The sequence below is a fragment of the Dermacentor silvarum genome, chromosome 10 (assembly GCF_013339745.2).
Source record: "Dermacentor silvarum isolate Dsil-2018 chromosome 10, BIME_Dsil_1.4, whole genome shotgun sequence".
NCBI classification, from domain to species: Eukaryota; Metazoa; Arthropoda; class Arachnida; order Ixodida; family Ixodidae; genus Dermacentor; species Dermacentor silvarum.
In genome coordinates, this window is record NC_051163.1 from 64,958,087 (window position 1) to 64,981,220 (window position 23,134).

The 23,134-nt window shown below is 49.7% G+C and overlaps 1 protein-coding gene across 3 annotated transcripts in view; it reads left to right on the top strand.

The window, feature by feature from the left end:
- Positions 1–6,032: 6,032 nt before the first annotated feature.
- The window catches only part of LOC119465892 (ADP-sugar pyrophosphatase), a 53,323-nt gene continuing 36,221 nt past the window's right edge, over positions 6,033–23,134 (top strand). For 2 of the 3 annotated variants that reach the window (XR_007464000.1, XM_037726365.2), the window contains exon 1: positions 22,861–23,001. Coding sequence is in view for 2 of the 3 variants with exons in the window: in XM_037726365.2 (XP_037582293.1) it covers positions 22,981–23,001 (21 nt within the window). In the remaining variant the exon portion in view is untranslated. Of the gene's footprint in view, positions 6,483–22,860; positions 23,002–23,134 lie in introns of those variants that run through there. The other variant, XM_037726366.2, reaches the window with a different exon arrangement.

Sequence of the window (23,134 nt, forward strand, 5' to 3'; positions counted from 1 at the left end):
GGGGCGCAGCGGGGCCACGTTTGGAGATAGCTTTCGATGGGTTTACGGCTTCTTGTAGGGCGGTTTCTTGCCTTCCAATGTTCGCAGCTCTGGTCCAGAGCGTGATGTCATCAGCGTACATCGCGTGATGCAGATCTGGTATGGTCTCGAGGAGTTTGGGTAACTTGATCATAGCCACGTTGAAGAGTAGCGGTGAGATGACCGACCCTTGCGGGGTGCCTCTGTTTGGAAGTTGGAAGCTTTCGCTGCGGATGTTACAGATCCCGATGGTTGCCGTGCGGTCTGTCAGAAAGTTTCGGACGTACGCGTAGGTCCTAGTGCCGCAGCCGGTGCCTTCGAGGTTGTGGAGGATCGCGTCGTGACTGACGTTATCAAAGGCTCCCTTGACGTCTACTGCCAGTATGCAGTACTTGCTTCGATTGTTAAGGTGATCGAGGAGGCCTTCTTTCAGTTGTAAGAGTACGTCCTGCGTTGAAAGGTGCTGCCTGAAGCCGAACATGGTGTCTGGTAGGTGGCCGTTATCTCCGAGGTACTGGTAATGCGGTCGTGCACCATATGTTCGAAGAGCTTTCCCACGCACGAGGTGAGGGAGATCGGGCGTAGGTTCTCCAAGCTGAGAGGCTTGTTGGGCTTGGGTATCATAGTGATCTCCGAGTGCTTCCATACAGCAGGCAGTCTCCTTTCTCCCAGCACTCGTTGTAGTACCGGAGGAGAGCCGCAGTGGCCTGCTGCGGTAGGTTGCGTAAATGCTTGTTTGCAATCCGGTATTTGCCGGGCTGGTATTTTTAGTCAGCTTGGCTAGGGCTACGTGGAGTTCTGCCTGCGTGAAGGGTCGGTCGAGTTCTAGATTCGGTTTCCAGCGTATACGTTGCTGCTAGTTGACGCGCGAGAAGGGGCATCTCCGCAGAGCTTCTTTTGTACTTCTCGGAGGAGAAGTACAAAAGAGAAGTTCCTGTAAACAAAGTAAATTAACGGCTTTGAAAAGAAATTCCGTACATTTCGGTCTATGTGGGAATCGAGCACACTTCTCCGACGCCATGGCGGCACCGTGGTTCTGGATGACCAAAAGTTGTGCCGATAGTGCATGCGTCATTGCACACGTCACGTCGCAGACGTCTGGATGAACTAAAGGTGTGACCTAATGCGTGCGTCACTGGGCATGTGACGGCGCAGCCAATTGGGAAGAGGTGGAGCCACGTCATGAGTGTATAAAATGAGCGCACTCATGACGGTCCCAGGTCTACAAATGGCGTAATGCTTTCACATTTCCTCACGTAATCAATCTTTAGTGTCCCTGCCGTAATGTTGCAACGAATACTCAGGACTCTTCGATGAGTGCGAATGATAGTGGCTCAGCCGGAAAAGTCAGACTCCCTGAGCAACGTACAACGTGATCCACTACGTAACTTCTCGTCCTTTATGTCTAAATTTGTCGCGATCTCGCTCCGATATTGAGGTTGAGAGCACGCTCGTCTAACATTGAAAATATTTGAAAACAGCCAACGGAAAGAACTATCGATAACATTCCATAAACTTCTGATACATCCAGGCGCGTCTTGCGTCGAGGGTTAATGTAATCCTTACCGGGAAACGCTAGCGGCGAACGCTATGCGCGAAGGCGAGCTTTCTGGTTCTTTTTTTCTTTCCCCCGCACGGCCGGCACCGCGCCGCTGCCGCAGATGCGCTGACGTGAGCGCCGTCTGGTGGTGCTTCAAGGTGGCTTACCCCGCTTGCTTGCTGGTGCTCTCTTCGCTGTCGCCTCTTTCATCTCTCGCTGCGCTTCGCGTTCGCTTTCATCCTTCTCTGTATGTGCTCGTTCGCTCGGTTACGCCGACGTACAAAGCTAAGACTTGCCACAGGCGCCTAAGATCTGCGCTCTAAAATATTATTCTTATTCGCTAATAGCGGCTATTCGATTCGACTGACCGCGAATCGAACTCGGACCACATTCGATTCGTTATTCGAAAGTTTCGAATATTCGCACACCGCTACCGGATCTGCATGTCGGTGGCAATCGGATCTGGGGAGCACTCGAGAGTCCCCCGACATCGCGACCTCGCAATGACGCGACCTTGGCCCGCGCCCGGCGTGGAGTTCGCGCTGGCGCGAGCCGGACGCCTGTGTGCATAATCATTATATAGGAGATGGGCTTCGTCGCTTGCGGCCAGCGTGAATTTATCGCGCGCGCACTTTGTGACGGCTCCTGTTGGCGTCGCTCCTTATTTGCTTATCGCGCCCCGGCTGTTGTGCACAGAATGCCACGGCTCCTCGCCCTTGGCCCGCGCCCGGCGTGGAGTTCGCACTTGCTCGAGCCGGACGCCTGTGTGCATAATCATTATAGGAGATGGGCTCCGTCGCTTGCGGCCAGCGTGAATTTATCGCGCGCGAACTTTGTGACGGCTCCTGTTGGCGTCGCTCCTTACTTGCTTATCGACCCGACTGTTGCGCGCAGAATGCCACAGCTCCTCACCCTTCCAACAAAAATAACAAAAATGAAAGAGTCACCTTCGCACGATACGCCAGCTCGACGGGAGTGCCAAGAAGGGAGCAGGTTTAAGCGCAACTTGTTTGTTTTTCCGGGTTGATACGTACTACACGTGTGCGTACAAAACACAACACATATGCTTAATGTAAGATACAAGATGCCGTTTAACGACGGAACTTATTGTTTCGTTCTATTCAAATCCCGAAGAGAAAAAAAAGTCGTAGTTTCGGCCAAAAGGCGAAGCATTGATTGCGACAGCAAATTATTAGACAGCTGTATAAACTGCTGCGAATATATTCGCTTACTAACTAAATTAACACGCACGGTGTCACGCGCGCAGAGGCAAGCATGAAGGCATCTCACTCGACGACCGCGAAAACTCGCCGTGAGAACGCTATAGCGTGGTGAAGAGCGGCAGCGAGCGGCGAGCGAATTCCCCGACGTGTTGCCTCTCGATCGCTTCAACGCGAACTATAGCGCGCGAGAACACTGCGCACACTCGGGTCGGCTGGCCTTGGAACCAACCGGTGATTACCTCCACGATGGGACGCACCCGCCGCGCCATGCGCAGCCGCGGGCGGAGTACAAGTAGAGACGCACGCTATACTATGCCCCCCCCCACCTACCCTAGCGCAAGTACACGTCCCTGAAACCCCTCTTGCGCGCGCGAGAAGACGCCGCCCCACCAAGCCACCATCCTTCTCCGATCACCCTCGCACCTACAGCACACGGCCGCGATCTCGCTCGACTTACAAAGTGGAGGAACATCACGGCGACGCCGACGGCGAATATTCGCCCTTTGTATCAATATAATTGCTATCGCAATAAAAGGCGTCTGAATACCGCGAAAACGGAGTTCGTTACCACCTAAGTAACCTCAAACCACGCGACGTTGGTCTCAAGACAATCAAACACGAAAAAAAAAAATCATGAAACAAAATAAGACCAGTACGACAGGGCTTAATATATAAACGGAACCGTGCTTTAAGCCTTGATACCAAGAAGAAAAATTTGCAGGACGCTTAAGCTTCACCTTTAAGTGTGAAACGCGATAGCATTCAAAGATCCCTGGCTGCTTATCAGGCTTTTTTCTCGTATATTCAAATTACAATCCGACGCCATCACGTCTGTAGGTTGTAGTTAAGTCGTACTTTACGATTTTTCTGACGGATTTTACTTTGAGAAATTCAATTTTTGTTAACTAATGCATTGGGCCACGCGAAGGGCCTGCCCGGTCGGGGTGATTCGGGATGATCTGGTTCGGCATGATTATTTCCTCCAACGACGCCGGCGCTTACGCCGACACCGACGCCAGATTTTTTGCGACACGGGGCCCTTAACGGTATCACGTTAAAATAGCAATGCTGGTGATTGGCGCGGTGATGTACAAGCTTTATTTAAGTACATGACTCACTAGTCTGGGGAGGAGCACATGGACCGGGACATTCAGGAGCTGTCAACCGGGCCACCCATATAGCGACCGCGGTAGCACTTTTGGGTATATTTTCACCTCCATATTGCACATAACATGTAACGACGGGAATTAGAATGTCATAACATTTTTTTTTTTGTGACCATGCTACCGAGGGGAGGAACAGAGGCGGGGAATGGGGAGAGGGGGGGGGGGGGGCAACGACTGACCCTGACAGTGCCAGGAGCCGCCAGTCCGTTAACAATGTTACCGGACTGGTAACATTGTTTACATTAAAGAACATTGTTTACAGATTTACATTAAGAAAAGGTGCAGTGGTTGCCTGGCTAACACGGCTGTACCAATATAGATAGAGGTAATGTGAACTGTTAGGGCTTACAGCAGAACTAGCACCACGACAGAAACGAAACTGCCTTTACGTTATATGACAATGCAGCAGAAGACAAAAGATAATGTGCAAACGACCTGCCACGCATTATATATAAAAAAAGGAAATAAATGTGGAGCTAAATTCACAAAGATTTTCTTTCGTTAGTGCTGTTAGTGATTGGGTGGGAGCTTTCGCTAATCATATGTCCAAAATTATTATTGGCGAGCATCTGTTCTTACAAGAAGTTCCAGTGTGAGAACATTTTTTTGTGAATATGAGCCCTGGTTGATCGATTGTTATTCAGTAGGAAGAAAGTCGGGACATTTGGAAATCGCGACTGGGTCAAGTCGGGACTTTTATTCAAGAGTCGGGAGTACCCCGCTAAATTCGGGACGGTTAGCAACGCTACTGTCAATGGCATTTCAGAACTCCGTGTAGGTGACGTCATAAATTGAAGGTATTATTTAGTTGGTCAGTGCGAATTGAAAGAGGTACCCCCATATCACATGATGGATGCCAACCCCTCTGGCCTCAACTGATGTCAGCCGAAGCAAAGCATTCCTCAGGCGAGCATGCTGCTTCTCAAAGCTCATAGTCGAGTCGCTTCCAATTTTTCCACGGCAGAAAATATCAACAAATTCCTTGCGTTCGTTTCGAGAGGAGTCAAGCAAACTGGGCTTTGAACATCATGAGCACCAAGAAAGACACCCAATAAACTTGCTTCATATCCTGCCCGTAATTCCGCTCAACGACACTACGTGATGCACCAACTGGCCCAACAGTCTACGTTTTTGTTTCATTTTCTTAATGTCCCCAAGAAGTGCAAGCGCAGAAAATATGCACACGTATTGCCACGTGGAAAGTCAGTTCGAAATATGAGTAGACATGCTTTCAACAAACTGTAATTTGGCATGTGGTGGTGACGGTATAAAGTATAAGAAGGGCAACCCCTTAAACCGGTTCCGCAAACACGGTTATTTTTTTCAATACGAGAGAATACCTTTCGTCCATACGAAATCGTCTGATCTCTCACTGACCCACGTCGACCACGGCGAAGCCCTGAATAGCGGCAGCGAAAAATCAAACACGTGCATCGAAAACACGTTATCCTCAGTCGACGCCCTGGCGCGCTGGCGCCACAGCCCTGGAAAAGCACAACTTTAGCGCGTTTGTTCGCACGAGCCGGTTGGTTCGGTTCCTACCTTCGTGGCTTCCTTATATATATATATATATATATATATATATATTTTTTCCCTGCAACCTTGCCTTCGAAACGCGAACGTCGTCGACGGCATTCGCCCGAAGAATCGCTGCCGTCCGCGCAAAATCCGCGCGCACTCGGTCGCCTCGATCGGTCCGACGGGTGCGATCATGACGCGAGCACGTGCTTCTCCGGCCAAACGCCGCCACGACTCGCTTTCCTCCACGACGCCTTCCCTCGCACCCTCGCACCGCTCTTATCTCTCCGCGACACCCTCCTCTTCCTCCTCTCCATCGCTTGCGCAAGCCAGCGGGAAGCGCAAAGCCAAGAAGACCTCACGCTCCAACAACTGGCGGCTCCTGTTTCTCATTCTCTCTCTCTCTCTCTCTCACCTGTCCCGCTTGCCCTGCTGAAAGGTCTCAGACAATCTTCTCGCCCACTTGTCCATCGGCGAGGGAACGCAGCCAACGGGAGACAACGACTCGCACAAACCGACGCGGAGTGCGGCAAAAGATAAGGCATCCCGCTGCTGCTGCCCTGCGACCGCGCTTGCGTCGTAGTAGGGCCAACTCCTACCGTGGCGCCACCGCCCCTTAAAAACTAGAGCCCGCTGCGCGGCCCTCGCCAGAATAGAGCCCATCGGTGACGTGTGACGCCGCGGACCGTGCATCTTGTGGAACTCCGAGCCCTGACCAGAGGAACCTGCCGTTGCGAAACCAGGAGGAATCTGTTGGTGGTGCAGAGTAGAACCTCCCTCCTTCTGGGAAAGAGTGAGAGAGTGAGAGACCTCTCGGGCAGTTTGCGTTGTCGCTTTTAACTTCTCTTTGAGGTCGTCCGGCTTGTCCGCCCAGCGGTCAAGCGATTATTCGGTGCCAAGACGAGTGTGCCCACCATGACCTCGATGTTCCAGACGCGCCTGACGATGGCGCCTTCGCCGACGCCGTCCCATTCCAGGAGGCTGGACAAGAAAAAGTTCACGCACGTCTCCAGCGAGGTGAGTCGAGATTCGTGTGATGGTGTTGTTCTCAACGGGAAGCTGGGTTTTCTTATTCCCGTGTTTCGAGTCTTTCGACGACCCACGTCTGTATAACTTGACTGAGGGATGCCATAGTGAAGATCATGCACCGAATCGTCGTTTCGCATCCCGCCTCTTACCGAACTGAGGTCCACCGATGTGACAAAGAGTTTTTGGCCTGCGAAATCCGGCAACGTCGCCCTCGGCAACGAGCCGTCATAATCGCCGAGTCATAGCGAAAGTTTGTTTCCGCGAATCGCGCGCTTTGAAGCGCTGGAATAAGCTATACCGTGTTTCGCCCCTTGACCCATATAACTTGTATGAGCCTGTTGATAAGCGGTCGCCAGATGTTTCTGAGACTAGAGCACGGCTTTTTGGGACGCCAGAGGACGAACCTTCTCCTAGTTGTCACTCTACGCACTGGTCATTTCGTTCCGAGATGATGCATCCGGAGCTCTGACGTCCCATCATCCATTACCTGCATTGGTGTTACCGATGCAATGTAGTACTATTACCCAAATATAAAAAAAAAGCTTTTTTTAATTTTTGTTTTACTTTGACAACATGTGCCGTGAAATTAGAAGCTGACTGAGATTACGAGGTACAATACTTATTTACTACTGCTTACTTACTTACTACTACTAAATAAAATACTACTACTACTGAATGCGCCATTCATGATTGTTGTCCTAAATAAGTTCTCACATGTTGGCATATGAAAGATACACAGCTTAAATCTTATTTTTTAATTATTCATTTTTGCCGCATGAATATGGATAATTGCATTGGTTCACCTTCCCGGTTAGGTCATCAAACGTCAAATTCACTGTGATTCTTAAACTGAATGACTCTTGCGATGATGCGCTGTGACTTGCATGGACTCGAAATTGCACTTCAATTTTGCTTCATCTTCGCCTTCCCGCTTTTCGTATCGCGTTACGTGGAAAACCTTGCGCAACTAGGCGCTCTTGTACTTGAATCTCGATTTGAAGATAGTGTCTTCGTGCCACGCCCATCATTTGTCTGTCATTCTCTGTTAAGACACGGCACACTTCTCCTGAACACAAAGAGGTGACCGTTTAGACCGTAGGGAGACGTGGAGAGCACATTCGCCTCGGCTCGTCTCGAGATCCAAGTTAAAAGCTCGCATAGTTATTTTTATTATTATGTGGTTTATATCTTACAAACAAGTGCACCCATGTACCCCCCCCCCCCCCCCTCCACCACAAAGGCTTTAGGGAACATGGGATCCTAGTAAAATCCAAATTTCATCGGAGCCTAAGCACACGTCCTCGCACCGATAGGTAGAGTTGATACTTCTCCGTACAGTCATCACGTTCCTGACATACCACATTTCACATTCTGTGGTGAGGTCGCTAGAAAACTGAACTTATTCTCATTTTCCGTGCTCCGAAAACTTCTGAGGTCGGCTGTACGCGATGCGAATAGAAAAGCACGAAGGAAAAAAGCTTCGTTCTGACGCAGCTTGACAGGCCCTGCATGCCTGCCTTCCTCACAAGTTTTGGCAGAACTGTAGGCGTGCAACTAAACATAGCCCAAACTAAACAGTTTCTTAAACGCTACAGCTATATAGGCCACGATTGACCCAGTTCCAATGTATTCCGCACTGCACCTCCGCGCCTTGCAGTTAATGGCGCGAAGTTCACAGAGAGTTGCGGAAGCGGCGATGTGGCGCGAGTCAACCGCGATTCCTCCCGGTTTCCCAACCCTTCAGTGTGGAAGGAGAAACCGTGGGGACGCGAAGATGAGGACAATGAAAAAGATGAGTGAATGTGCGGGCACTCAGGCGTGCATATGTTAATGTTTTATTATATAGGCGTTCAGATACGGTCGCTCAGTCCAAATGTCTTCAGAAAGCACTGCAGCGCGGTTGTCGTGCTTAGCGTAGACGACGCTTGATGTTGCATACAGGCACACTTTTTTCTGTGACCATGGTGCATTGTCTTAACGCAACGAGTTTTCGGGCGTTGCGCGTATGAACACCGACGGAGAATCTGCTCCATGTGGAGATAGTATACTTGGTTGGTTGCATTAACAGCGGCCTAACAACAAAAGCCACAGCTCGGAGCCAACGTTTCGACAAGACACGTATTTGTCAGCATTATCGGGCCCTTTGTAGAAACCTTGGCTCCAGGCTGCGCCTTCCTTTGTTGATCATATCGATTCTCCATGTCACTGCGGCCCCTTCGCCTCGTTTGGACTGCTCGGTTGGCTGGTTAAAGCTAACCTGGTTAACGCTGGTTAACTATCTGACTTTGGTACGATCACTCCTTGGCTTTCGCGGCAGTGGGAAAACATTACTTAGGAGGAAGGTTCACTTCCCCTAAGGAACGCGTGAAAACTTGCGCTCGAAGTGGTGCAAGTTTATAAGCCACGAGACCGCCGAAACACAACTACCAATATAGCCGTACATTCACAAGAGAGCGACGACTGGGACTATTTTTCTTTATTTCTCTCCCGCGCTGTCTTACATGTCTTAAGTTTGGGTAGATAAATGACTGGCCACAACTTATCGGTTATCAATGCATCGAGCGCCGGGAGAAACGTTCCTGATGGAGGTTCGAGATATGTGTTGACCAAGTCATCTTTTCCACCACATTCATTCTTGTTTCTGCACCCGTACAATGACACTTGCCCAGTACGCGAGATTTTGAAATTATTTCAAAGTAAACCACTAAAAGAAACTGTAAACTGAAACGCAGCGACGAATATCAAATTAAGGGTACGCATAAGTTGCCAGTGATGTTTTCAATAGAGAGAGATAAAAAATAAATAGAAGCTGCAGATATTCGAATAATTTTAGTAAAGTTTAAGGAGTTTTGAGGAGTGAGAATGTCAGAGAAGAGCCAATGAAGATGCTCGTGAATTTAACGTGGCAGTCGTTTTGTGTCACGGAGAAAGTTCTAAATGGCAATGCAAGCGTTCCTGTGGTTGACGCCCAGTAAGGACGTCGCAGGCAATCTTGTTTCTTCAACGTGCACGCGCAGCTTTAGCCCTTCCTCGATCTCGGGCCTTTCATTTGTTCCTCTGTTTCATTTCACAATTCGCCGGGGCATTGTAGCAAGCTGAATCACTCGCTCAAAACCGCGATAACCTTCGCTCCACACAGGCGTAGTATTGTCGCGTGCATAAAATGCTGTTTACACGAAGAGACCAAGGCATTCACAGGAGAAGCATCGGCCAAGTTGAAATGGTTAGATTATGATGATGATGATCCTCAACTCTCATGCAAACCCACTTTGCAGGCCGATATTGTCTAGGTCTTTGTTGTTGTTGTTGTTGTTGTTGTTGTTGTTGTTGTTGTTGTTGTTGTTGTTGTTGTTGTTGTTGTTGTTGTTGTTACGGTCCTCTTAGACTTCACTTTATGTCATAATGAATACCACCAATCTACGCGTTGGGCTGAGAATATCTATGCAAAAACTTTATTAATACCAGTTTAAATCTGCCGCTGCAGACTACATGGTATAATGGATGCGTTCTCGTCATCCCCATCATTAGCCAATTTTACGTCCGCTGCTGGACGAAGCCCTCTCCCATCGATCTGTCCCACCCCTCTCCCACGTCAGTTTAACCCGATCAATTGTGCCTGCGAATTTCCTGATCTCATGACGCCACCGATTTTTTTTTTTTCTCCATCCTTGACTGCGCGCTTTTCTTCCCTTGACGCCCGTCCCATTATTACAATAAACGACCATGCACCGGTGGTTATCTGCTGTACGTATGCGTTATAATGGCTGCCCCAACTCCCGTTTTTCTCGTAACTATATATACTCGGCGATAACCTAAAAAATTCATTACAAGCTCTGCTCGCAAAACCGCGCTGCATCTAGACTTGCCAACTCACTAGTGGACGAAGTCGGGGCGCGGGAGGGGGTTGGAGTTGTCGCGATATATAACAAGAAAGGTGCAGTACAGCTGTCCATCTATAATGGCTATGCCAATAAATATAGAAGTACTGCGACCGGTTACTGCCTACAATAGAACTAGCACCACGACAAAAAACGAAACCGCCTTTGAGTTAATGACACTAGAACCGAAGAAGAAAGAGAAGGGTGGAACCAACCTGCAAGGCTTTGTGAAGAGGGGGTATGGCTTATTGATTGTTGTTCGGTATGTAGAAAAAAGGAAATGTCGGGACATTTGGCCGTCCCGACTGGTTTAGGTCGGGGTTCGGGACTTTTACTCGTATGTCGGGACTGTCCCGCGAAATTCGGGACGGTTGGATGACCTAACTGCACCTGCCCTTATAGTGCTTCCACGCTAGAAACAGTTATCGAGAGACGTGACGTCACCGAAACGAGTCAACGTAATTGGCTGGTGCATATGTACAAACTCACGGTGTGGAATAGCAGTACATTTGCCACTGCATTCGTATAGATTGTCAACTATGTGTCAACTTTACGCCTATAACTTTGTTCTTTCCATCGATCCTTACGGGCCCATTTTTAGCCTCTTCTCAAGTTCCTCTGCCATCTCTTAAGTTTCCGTAGGTTAGTACCGATGGGATAGCACTGATTGTACACTTTTTTAAGGAATATCAGTAAGAACATGCAGGTCACGATCTGCGAGTGGCTGTCGTATGCGCTCGAGCCCTCCCCCCCCCCCCCCCTTTTTTTTTCTTTTTCTTTTTGTCGGAATGCCGTCCAATGCACTGCAAATACGACACGAAAGTCACGTGGTACATGCGCCCGTTGCCTTTGACGCCGCCCCCCCCCAGCCCTTTTTCTCATATTTTCTACCCACTCGTCCGTTTCTCCCATGTCACGTGCCCCTAATGCGGGGTGTCCAAACGGACATTTAATCCGTTCAACTTCCCTGATCCTTTCCAGTCCTCCGTTCTCTCTCTGTCTCCTGGCAGACGTGTCTTACCCGCTATCCTACAAACGCAGACGTTTCCCTGTTATCACTCTGGGACGGCTTGCTCGTGCTGAGCTGTCGCAGCCAATCACCGCGATCCACCGCCAACAGTGGGACCTCGTGCCTGCTATCATCTTCGTCGACGTTTCAAGTGCTTCGCATCTGCTCGTTCACTTCGGGCGACGTTTGTGGCAGCGTCTGCTTCACGAGTGGTCTTCTCTTGCGAACGAAGTGACGATAGTGTCCGAGTGTACTACAGCGCGCGCGACCCGTAAAACGCGTGCGCGGGCCCTTCCACAGCTCAAGTCGGCGCGCTTAAGGATCGACATCTCCTGTGCGAATAGGAAGCTCGGCCGCAGCCATGAAGCGGGCCACCGTCGCGCACATTCTGCTAGCGGCGACGCTCACCCTTCGTTCGTTAGATGAAGTGACCGGAGCATGGTTCGTTAGCAAAGGACATGACACGGGGAGTAATTTCATCTGCGGAAACGACGAACTCGTGAGGCCGCAAGACATGTGCAACGGGGTAGACAACTGCGGAAACAACGAGGACGAGGAGGTATGCTCTCCAGGTCTCTTCGTTTGTCCCGCAGGCAGCTTCACTTGCCGCAACAAGATGCGCTGCGTGCCTGCGGATTGGGTTTGCGACGGCGAGAACGACTGTCGCGACGCCGTCGACGGGGTGCCCTCCGACGAGCAGGACTGCGCGACAGCGACAGAGGTGACAACCGCTGCCGCTAGTGCAGCGACGACGTCCGAGCCGACAACGCGGACGACGACGCCGCCGCTGTCCACCGTTGAGGCCGAGCCCACCAGCACGACCGCGCCTCCCGGCGCCTGCAACGTCGATCAGGGTAAATTCCCGTGCCTCGACGGCGGGTGCCTGCTTCCCGAAAAAGTCTGCGACGGAAGGAGGGACTGTGGCGACGGCGCCGACGAGGGTCACTTCTGCAAACTGCTCGGGCGCGGGATGCGACAGCAGCAGCAGCAGCAACAGCAGCAGCAACAGCAGCGAGAGCAGCAGCAGCAACAGCAGCAGCAACAGCAGCGAGAGCAGCAGCAGCAACAGCAGCGAGAGCAGCAGCAGCAACAGCAGCAACAGCAGCAACAACAGCAGCAGCAGCAACAGCAACAGCAACAGCAACAGCAGCGAGAGCAGCAGCAGCAACAGCAGCAACAGCAGCAACAGCATAGCCACCGTGAGCAGAGCCGACACGGCTGGCTGGTCGACTTCCGCATGCAGTTCCGCATGCTCTTCCAGCCGTGGCTCAATTCTTCCGACGTAGTAAGCAGGGAATGAAGCAGGAGACGCGCGTGGTGCGACTATACGTACATGTGCGATCTCGTGTGCGCGACACGACAGGACACGCCCGAATGATGTTTGCTCCTCGGAATGAGCCAGAAACTTGAATAGTCTTATACGACTGACTGTGTACACCGGATCGGACGCCGAATCGTGTATGCTACCAAAATTGCACGTTGCTTTAGGCAAGCGGTTGTTATGGCAATTCTATAGACGCGGCATTCCTCGCGACGCCTGTGGTGCGTCGGAAAGATGGCTACTACAACTGTTATAACGTCTTGGATGCAGTTTTAAATACGTGCGACTCAAGCAACGTGTTCTGCGAGGGCTGCGCAACACGTTCGTGGATGTAGACGTACCACGATGGCTGTCTGCCCCCGGGTTATCGAGGAAGTTCGAGGCTTCCTTTTTCTCCTTAATTTCTTGCGTCGCGACATCGCTAACCCTTTTTTTTTAACACTTCATGTAGTGTTGCATGCTTGTGAGCAATATCCTGCGTCGTCAATTATCTAGGATTGTCTAATCTACAGTGTGCTCGAGAACAATTCGGTGCTCGTAAGATAGAGTTTTTGAGCACTTTCGGAATGACTATGTACTTTCTGTGCGACAAGAATGCGATGTCTTCCCTTACCTGCAGACTATAATGTCAACTGATAGATATACGGGATGTAGCGATTTACGACGACAATCATGCTATGCCTCGATCCCGCCAAAGCGTTGCTGTGGAATTCGATATATTTCAGAAATAATTCATGTTTGACGCTTGATGACCTCCACGGTGTGTCAATGCCTGTATGGCGTTCTATGGTTGAGCACGTGATCAGGGGTTCGATTCCTCAACAATGGGTGGCTATTTCAATATGTTTTTTTGGAGTGCAAAAATGCTCGAGCATTGAGACTCTGCAAATAGGAAAAAAGAAATTATCTTCAATCCCCCCTCCTCTTACACGCTTGCGCATGCTTAACCGCACATTTCTTCTGTTAAAACCTGCTTGTCCTTTCCTGTCCTGCATTCTATCTGTCCCCTGAAAGAGGTCTCTTGATCGCTATCAGGGAAATCTAGCCTTCGCCCTGTTATCATTCAGGAACTGCGCGTCTGTACGGCGCACTTGTATAACCAATCGCCGCTATCCGCAGCAGCAGCGCGACGTCCATCTTCGTGGATGTCTTCTAAGAATATCCTCGCTCACCTCAGGCGACAGCTGTCTCGACTATAGTCCCTAATGGGTCAGTGGATCTTGTAACTTTTATTATTTTGCAAGCAGCTCATGGAATCTCACATATATCAGTTGACACGACGACGAAGAGTCCTGAAGACGTTTCTGCGTCCGCGCTCGGGCTTTACTCGACGCAGAATTAAGACAGAAGGTTGAATGGCCTTGCGAAAACTCGGGACACCTTGCGGAAGCCCTCCTGTCCGCGGTTGCTTTCAGCGCTCTGTCGTTATTGCTAGCTGCCCTTACATTCTACGATGCTGGCTGCTGTACTCTCCTGGTCACTATAGAAGGGGGCCACCTAAGTTTATGTGATAAAAAAAAAGAAGGTACGTTTTATTGCAGTGTTCCCTTTCCTTGCTCCCTCTAAACGGAACTTTCATTTGCAAAAATCGAGCAGTTCTAAACTGTGCAGTAGAGGACTCCGAAATATTGTAAAGTGCAAAATAAAATGTGAGTGGTTGGTACGTTAGCGCAACTTCCCGTCCTTACCGCTCGGTTGCCTGGCTAGGGCGGGCATTTTTTCCCCCCATTTGAAGAAGCCGTTGCGTTCCTTCAATGACGCCTTCATTTTGTGTGTTCGTGCTCACAAAAGAATTACGCCAACAGTGACGTGGTGTAAATGTGTGAGGGGGGGGGGGGGGGGGCGATGTAATGTCACAATGCAGCGTCGTGACTCCAAGTGGTATAGAGTGGATGTGCGATGCGGTAGACTTAACTGTCCTTCTGTGCTCTTCTTTAAGAATCCCCAGTGCTCTTTAGCATCGAACTTCAATGTTTCCCTCACCTGTACCATTAAAAAAAAAAAAAAAAAAAGCAGCAACCCACGCCGAGAACTGGCTCCAATATCCGTTGTATACGTCGCGTGTGGCTCTTGGTGATGCTTAAGCCAATAATGTAGGATAAAAATAAAATGCACATATGTATACGGCAAGCGGGAACCGTACATGTTACTTGCTTTTTGTAAAACTGTTTGACTCTTTGTGTACAGCTGCGTTAGATACCAACTTCGGAAAGCGCTTGGATGTAGTTCCTGTGTATAGCGTTGCAACTGCAGTAAAATATGAAAGTTGGAATCGTTGTTTCACTGGAAATAAATCATGCAGTTTGTCCAAGTGAGCTTTTTTGTTTCGGTTTCTTTATTTTGTGACGGGCGAGGGAGAGGGACGCCGTCAAGCTATGGCGCCTTCCCCTATCCTGCCCCCCTTTCCACCCCACAAGCGGGATTAGGGTGGCTAGAATGGGGAGGGGGGACACTTGCTGAAGGCCTTGACAATTCTAGCCACCCTAGCGGGATTCTGCGCACGCCTATGAATGGATTTGTCGGATGTTCATGCTTGTACCTTTGCCGTTCATGTGGCTTCGTTTGCGACGCCGTATCTGCTTTAATTGTCCTGCATTCCGCAGAAAATATAAATTTTAACAGCGGAGCTGCTTATGCCGAGGGTAATCTGTCTGTCGTAGACAGAACTGTGGGCCGATCCTGGAGGTAGTGCAGAAAGTGTCCAAGCGCAATGGCACATACCCCTGTGAACTAGCGAAGCTGAGCCTGGCTAAGTCTAGCTAACATGGTTGGGACTACTTAAGCTTGGTCAGTAATCGATAGCCAATCAATAGCTAATCGATCAATAATCAATATATTCCGGAAAACACTTGGGGTGACTTGGTAGTGCTTAGCCTAGCCCAACTACGTGGCCAGTAGCTTGCGATAACCTATCGATAGCCAATCAATAGCTAATCGATAATCGATCAATACTCAATAAATTCCGGAAGCCGGGGATGACTTGGTAGTTCTTAGCCTAGCCCCAAAATCCAGGACTAGCTAGGTGCCCATCAGTTACGCTGTCTCTTTAACATTGCGCCTCCAGTGCAAGCTTATCGCTATTCTTTTTCTCCTTAATTTCTTGCGTCGTGAGACAGCTAAGCTTATGTTTTTTTTCGCTGCAAAATATAATATATAAATATAATTCATTAATAGAAATGCATTGGCGTTCCAGTTACTTTTGTGCTTCAGTGCATAAAACGATTTTTTGTTGAGAAAGTAACTGGAACGCCAATGCATTTCTCCGCAAAGTTCGGGAATTAATATCTCGAAACTGGTGTCATCCTGAGAATTCGTTCCGAGTGGGATCCGCCTTGCGAACTCTGCGGCTAGAATTTCTAAATTGCAGTATGGGCCATAGTGTAATTACCTAAAAGTTTAATTAGTCAATCTTTTTAATTAGTCGATTATGCATTTCAATTTTCTCCGCAAATAATGCCCGCATCTTCGAGTAGACCAGCTCATGAGACTAGAATTGTGCTATCTGCTACAGGCAACCTTTAAATTTTTTTTAAGTGTTCGCTGAAACATCCTGCATATATATAGCTCCACTCAACGATGAAACTTATGACGCATTCGACTGGTCACTTTCGAGCGCTCTACACTTACAGCGCTCTCGCGATGCAGTTAACGTTCGGCTGGTAGAAAATGAGCTCTTCCACCACATTCGCGTTAATTCGGAGTCGTTCAGAACGCCTTGCTCCAGCTCGCGGAGCGCTCGGAGCCACTCTGGCCTTCGAGCTGTGAGCGCGACCGCGAGATCCGACAGAATCTCGATCACGCGGCTTCTCCGCGATTGCCCTGATCAACTGAACGTTCGGCGGGAGCAGCCTTTCTGTGGCTCCAATCTCGACCGAGCTCATCCGCGTCGCTGCAAACAGAGTTGGAGCGTGGCAGGTTATCAGGCGAAAGCACCATTACTCGCCAAAAAGAGGTTCCAGCTTGTTTCTACATAACGCCGTCTCCCGTGAGGTGTGACGCGCCGCATGTAAAACAGGGCGCCGCATCACAGCGTTTACCTTGATGCGTTGGGAAGGGCGTCGGGCCATTGACGAAATTACGTATACTCGCTGCTATATATTGTACCTATAGGAGAACGCGTACGATCTCGCCAGTTCCAAGGTTCGCTAGCGGAAATCGCCGTACTGCGGCGTAGCGGCATCGTGCACTGACGGCCGGCGCGCACGGTCGAAACCAGTTGCAAGCCCGTGAATCCTGCTTGAGACGAACGTGACGTCATCTGTAGGAAGTCCGCGACACCCACTAGTTGCACGGGCACACCAACCGCAGTTAAGCTGAACCTCAATTGCGGCCTCCCGCAGCGACGTGCAGCTACGAGGAAAAGTTGACCACGGTTAACGCGATGACAGCACTTCAATTATTCGCGTAATGTTGCATAAGTAGACCATACTTTAAGTGAGATTCAGCTTAACCGCGATTAACGCGCTCATCTAACAGAGTACGCGCGGCTCCCTGGCGACGCCTCGCGCGTTCACGTCTTCTTGCAACGTCATCGTCAGCCTTCCTGTAACTGTCATGTCACGTGGCGCGTAAGTCTGGAAGTTATCGAGAAACTCTCGGCGCCGCTCGGCACCCGACGGCTGGACGTACACAGAGCACCAGATTTTCTTTCCTTGCTCGCGTACTGTTGGTGTTACAAAAGCATGAAAAACAAGCGACAACACACAGAGGGGATAGACGGAGTCGGCATGTACAGAGGTTAACACACTTCTCCATAGAACGTGCGAACCACGTTCTTAGGGCAGCGCTGGCGATATATCTGAAGATGACGACACGTGGCACAAAATAGGCTGCAGTGTGTGAGGTTTGCGTGACAACGTTTACAGTTTCCATTGATTTCTTTCGACCTGGTGGTCGGCTTAAGCTTTGGTGGCAGCTTTGGCCGTCAAGAATGTGTTCTATAGACAAGTGTGTTGACCTCTGTACGTGCTATACATAGCGCGGGCGGCATCCAATATCGAGGCCGCGTGCGACGCACTTCCACAACTCTTATCTCGGACGTGGCCGAAGTGTTCGCGTGGAGCCGCTCACGTACGCTGCTTCGTTTGGCACGGAGACCGCTAGAGCCGCTATACGGGGTTCGTACATAATCTTATCGCACGGGCATAAAACGAACCGAGGCCATTCGTCTTTCATTGACTCATCAGCGGCGGAATCGCAGTGCGGTCGTTTTTCTTTATTTATTTTATTTATTTTTTTCGCTGAGTAACGAGAAACCGCGAAGCATGCGTTATGAGTATGACTCGGCGATCAACGTTTACGCAGTCTCGATCCCTTTTGCGTTATAGTAGAAACATCCTTCACGAAAAGAGGGACGCTTACTTGGATGGTCAGCTGAAGATTGTTAGTCCGGCTAATCGCCTGCCTTGCTAGCTGCTCCAGGTTGTCCGGGTGAGGGCTACACGGTGATCGCACAAGCACACAAACAGCAGGTATACACACCCGACAGCGAAACTATACGGACCGCAGGATCGCTGATTGATTGAGCAACTTTATGGAGAGTCCTGCGAACTTAATTCGGGGCAGGCCTCAGCCCCGGCCTTAGTTGAAAATCGCTGCAAAAAATCAGACGTGCAAACTGAAATTGGCTGGTGCATTGGAGAGTTACAATGCGAAATTTTGACCGTTTTTCTCCATTTCAATTGACAGTCATAGGTGGAGAAAGAAAAAATCAGCTTTGTCGCGTAATCCCTGGTCCGAATAATTTTGCCCAGTGGATCCCACCCATTTGATGCACACATACACGATAAAGATATTCACAAACGTCTGAGGACCTGTAGGGCTTATAAATGCCGGCAGCGCTACCGTAGCTTGCAATGCGCGGGTGGTGCTTCCCCATATAAACCAAAAATGTCACTCCAGCTCTAAGTTCCAGCCGCGCTGCAACTTTCGTAGTACGGCCTTGCAGAGGTTGTCTGTCTGTCTCTTAATTATGCATAACGGCTGCGCAGTCCCATAGAACATGTTACAAATCCTCAGGAACGTTACAATGGGAGCGCATCGGCGAATCAACCCACTGAAATTTTGCATTTAGACTAGTTCGCGTAGACCACGTTGAGTCAAAAGAAGATGTACAACCTATGCCACGCGCGGATTGATTAAAACTATTATGTCCCCCATTGCTTGGTGCTTTTAAAAGACCTTGCAGCCGTTATCTTTGATAGTCTCGCACATATTTAGCTCGTGAATGCGCACTGCGATGAACTAAAAAATGGAACACATAAGCAGTAGTCAGGTCAACATAGCTTCAGCATTTCGTCAACTTAATTGGTAAAATGACACATAAGATGGGTTAAACAGAGGCTTTGACAGAAGTCCTTCTCCAGCTCGTCATGACAAAATTTAACAGCAATCAGGAGTGGAATACTAATTAGGTGTTCTCCTTATAAAGGGAGCATACTGTAGGATTGATAACAACCGTGGTGTTTCAGTGGCTGTGGCGTTCTGCGGACGAGCACGAGGTCGGGGTTTCGATTCTCACTTAAGCACATGCCACCCAATCTGCGGCGAAAAGAAGCACTCTTCACGTTTTGCTCACAGAAGCGCGTCAGTCGGTGTGTGCGTGCGGCCACTGCCCGAGTACAAGCTCTGGATGGCGTCCGATGACGTCTAAGGACTTCAGTCACATTGAGGCATCTGTAACATACTTGTCTGGCACCTGAAAGAACTGTCAAAGGATTCCTGCGAATAAGTTTTTTGCGTACTTTTCGGTAAACCATCAACCGGAAGTATGCTGGATAAAAAAAAAATAATAAGCGTCATGTCGCTCGGTTGATTGTTCCGCTAAATCAGCTAGAGTTCGGTCCAACTGATGCAGGATGCGATGTTACTAACGTTCTTTGTCAATGAGAGAGAGAGAGAGAGAATAAACTTTAATCGAAAGAGCACGCGAGCGTAGGTAGCTCCTCCGCTCTGCAGTGGGTGGTCACCTCAGTCCAGGAGTCCAGCGGCCTTAGCTGCCCTTCTCGCTCGGTTTACCAGGTTGAGCTGCTCCGTCGAGTCGGAGCTGGAGTCGAGTCGGAGCAGTCAGCGCTGCCTCCCATTGCCGTGTGGTGGGGTGTGATATGGGTGTGAGCTGTGGTGTGTTTGCGCAAGCCCATACCATGTGGTAAAGCGTTGCACATTGATCACAGTGTGGACATTTATAGGAATACAGGGCAGGGTGTATGGCGTGTTAAAGTTCTGGACTGAGGGGACCACCCACTGCAGGGCGGAGGAGCTACCTACGCTCGTGTCCTCTTTAGCATAAAGTTCATTCTCTCTCTCAACATTTTTTTTTTTTCAATGAGAGGAACGTGGCTTCAGCTGCAATATCGTATTATGCGCTATAATATTTGAACTAAAATGCAACCTTCTATTGTATTTGGATTAGTTTCTCGTGAGTATTGTTGAAAAGGGTGCGCTTGGAATGTGTCTCGGATGCTATCGCATCGTCTGCCGTGGCTTGTTGGTAATACGTCACATATGGCGTATTACCAACATACATGACATGCGCCCATAGAACGCGCTGCACTCCGACATATGACAGGGTGCAGACTTACTGTAAACGTAGTGTCAATTGGACGTGAGCTCTGAACGTTTTGCTTGGCGAGAGGGTCCATAAGAGAAGGCTCCTTTTGCGTTCATTTCCGAAGGACCTCCACATCATGATGACGATGACGATCCCCCCCAAACGGGCACAAAATTACTGTGGGGCATGCATAGACTGAGAATCTGTCGGTATTACGAGAACTGAAAGATAATATACTATGACCGCAGTTCATAACTTTCCACATTCGTATCTGTACTTATCATCACCATTGTATGCGTTGTCGTCATCTCTAAAAGGTACTCGGAAGTGGTGGCGGTGCGTAACCTGTCCCTCAACAGTTTCGCATGTTACATAAGGTGCTGTCTCACAATATGAAAGGCACAAAATATTATCACGAGCGAAACATGTTTTTTTTTCCCTTCGGGCATGACCCGTCCTCCTTGACACACTTCTCAATCGTTGTTTCGCGCGAAACCGTTATCTTTGCCGAATTGCTCGACGGCGTGACGCTGCTATAATACGGGGCAGGGGCAGGGGCAGCGTGAGCTGCTATCGTGAAGCGGCCAAACTGATTGTCAGGAACGCGCGTCTGTTATCACCAGAAGAGCAAGCAGGAGAGAAGCGCGGTCCAAACAACAATGCAGGGTAGATTGACAACCGCATTTAGTGAGGATTCTTTTCGTTCCATTCTGTTCGTTCATTTCATATCATATCCGTCACACCGAGTGTACCTGATCTTAGTGATAACGGCGGGTTGACGGCGTGCGAGCCAATGGCGAAGGGGCAGTAAGGATGAAAAAGGAAGCGTTACAAAATGCTGTTCCAGGTCGCGCTGGAGCAGCGAGTCCATTCTTCCTCTTGTTTGGCCGCGACCCTACGCTACCTTTCGACACCCTTATGTCTGATAGCCCGCATTTCACATCAGAGTACGCCCGGGACGCCATACTCCAGGAACAAGACCATTCACGAAACTACAACACCCTTCCTGAACCATGTCGCGTTCCGAGACGCAGTCGCACACGTAAAATACACAAATCAGTCGGCACAGCCTACTGGTCGCTCCTGCGCTGGTCCAAATCTAGCATATTGAACTCCCCCTGCATATTTGCAGCGAACCGAAAGATTCCCTTCGTTAAGCTGCAGTAGAATATGGGGTAAACCAGTTAGTAAGGACATTAAGAAGTGCAAAGGTGCTGGGCTAGTTGCTGCATTGCTCATGAAACGCTAGAATCCAGGACGAACAATACGAACATGAAAGGACTACACAGAAGAAAACCCTGTCTGTGAGCGTGCCTCTCTCTCTCTTTTGTTGAGATAGAGAATAAACTTTATGCAAAAGAGGACACGAGGGTAGGTAGCTCCTCCGCTCTGCAGTGCGTGGTCCCCTCAGTCCAGGAGTCCAGCGGCCTTAGCTGCCCTTCTCGCTCGGTTGACCAGGTTGAGCTGGTCCGTCGAGTCGGAGCTGGACAGCGCTGCCTGCCATTGCCGTGTGGTGGGGTGTGTTATGGGTGTGAGCTGTGGTGTATGCGTTGTTATTTCCGCCTTAAATTATAGTACTACTCTATGGTCAGTCCGGAAGAGAAGTGGCAAGCTAGGAGAGATGATGCTGATGATGGCAAAGACGTCGTTGACTGTTAAGGATAGTTGATTCTCAAGAATGGGATGCTAGAATATCCTTTAGTTGTGCACGGGTACTATACAAGCAAGGGCACGTTATTCTCTCTGCAGAGAGCGAGAATGACTAACAGAGGTGTACGGAAAGTTTTGTTAGTTACAACCGTATAAAGCCGACAGACAAAGAAGCCTAGTAAAAACATATACTGAAAATTGACTGATGCCTAATTTACATGTAGGAACAATGAAAAAAGGGGAAATTAAAGTGGAGCAAAAGGCAACTTGGCGCAAGAGCAAAATGTCTCTTCGTCCGCTTTCATTTGTCTTTTCCTTATTATTTTTGCATTCAATCAAAAATGACAGTTGATTTCCTCTCTGCTTTCCCTGACGTCATTGTCTGTGAGCGTCACATGGTTGCAACCCGGTGCAGAGATTCGGCATGGAAAGCTTCCGAGCAGAATGCGTGGTTATTTCCGCAGTTGCCTCGAGGGAGTAAGCGCAGTGAGACATCGCCGGCGTCGATGACACACGAGAGAAGATCAAAAACATACCGTCACCTCACAGTCTTAACACGAAACGAGATAAACTCACGACACAGTGCTGAAAGCGTTGCTAGGACAGTGAAACGGGATATGGATGACGGTGCAGAGAAGTTTGCGAAGATAAGATTCGTTGCCTCGAGAACAGTAACGACAGGCAGGACGTGAGAAGGCGCATTCCTTTCGGGTCGGCCGCACCGCAAGGCGTCGCTGTCATTCGTGGCGCGCGCTGCGGTGTTTGGTTTTCCAGGCATTTGCGTAATCTCGTGGTAAGTCCCTCGCCCCCACTTCACGCTCGCCGCCGGAGCCTTGAAAGGGAGTTAGCGGGGAAGGGTTTGTGGTGGGAGATAAAGCGGTCTTCGGTGCCCTATGATAACGACGAGGCGTCCGGTCGCGAGCGTCACGGACCGATTGCCTCCGGTCCGGCGGTGCGTGTATAAGTTCCGGGGTAGTCCTGGACCCCCCGTCAGTCGGCGCCTCCTCCGTGTCAGAGCCGCGGTTCTCGAGAGATCCCTGGGAAAGACTCGACTCTGCTCTCCCTCCCTCGACTTCGCTATGCCTCCGATCGTGGAAGAGGTCAGTCGTTTTTCGCGAGCCCTGTGCTTTAGCGACTTGTACTACAATCCGTGTGGCGCGAGTGTTGGACGCTGGTGTCGACTTACGCTGTCGTCCTGGAACTGCAGAGCGGTCCTTTAATCGTGTGTTTTGG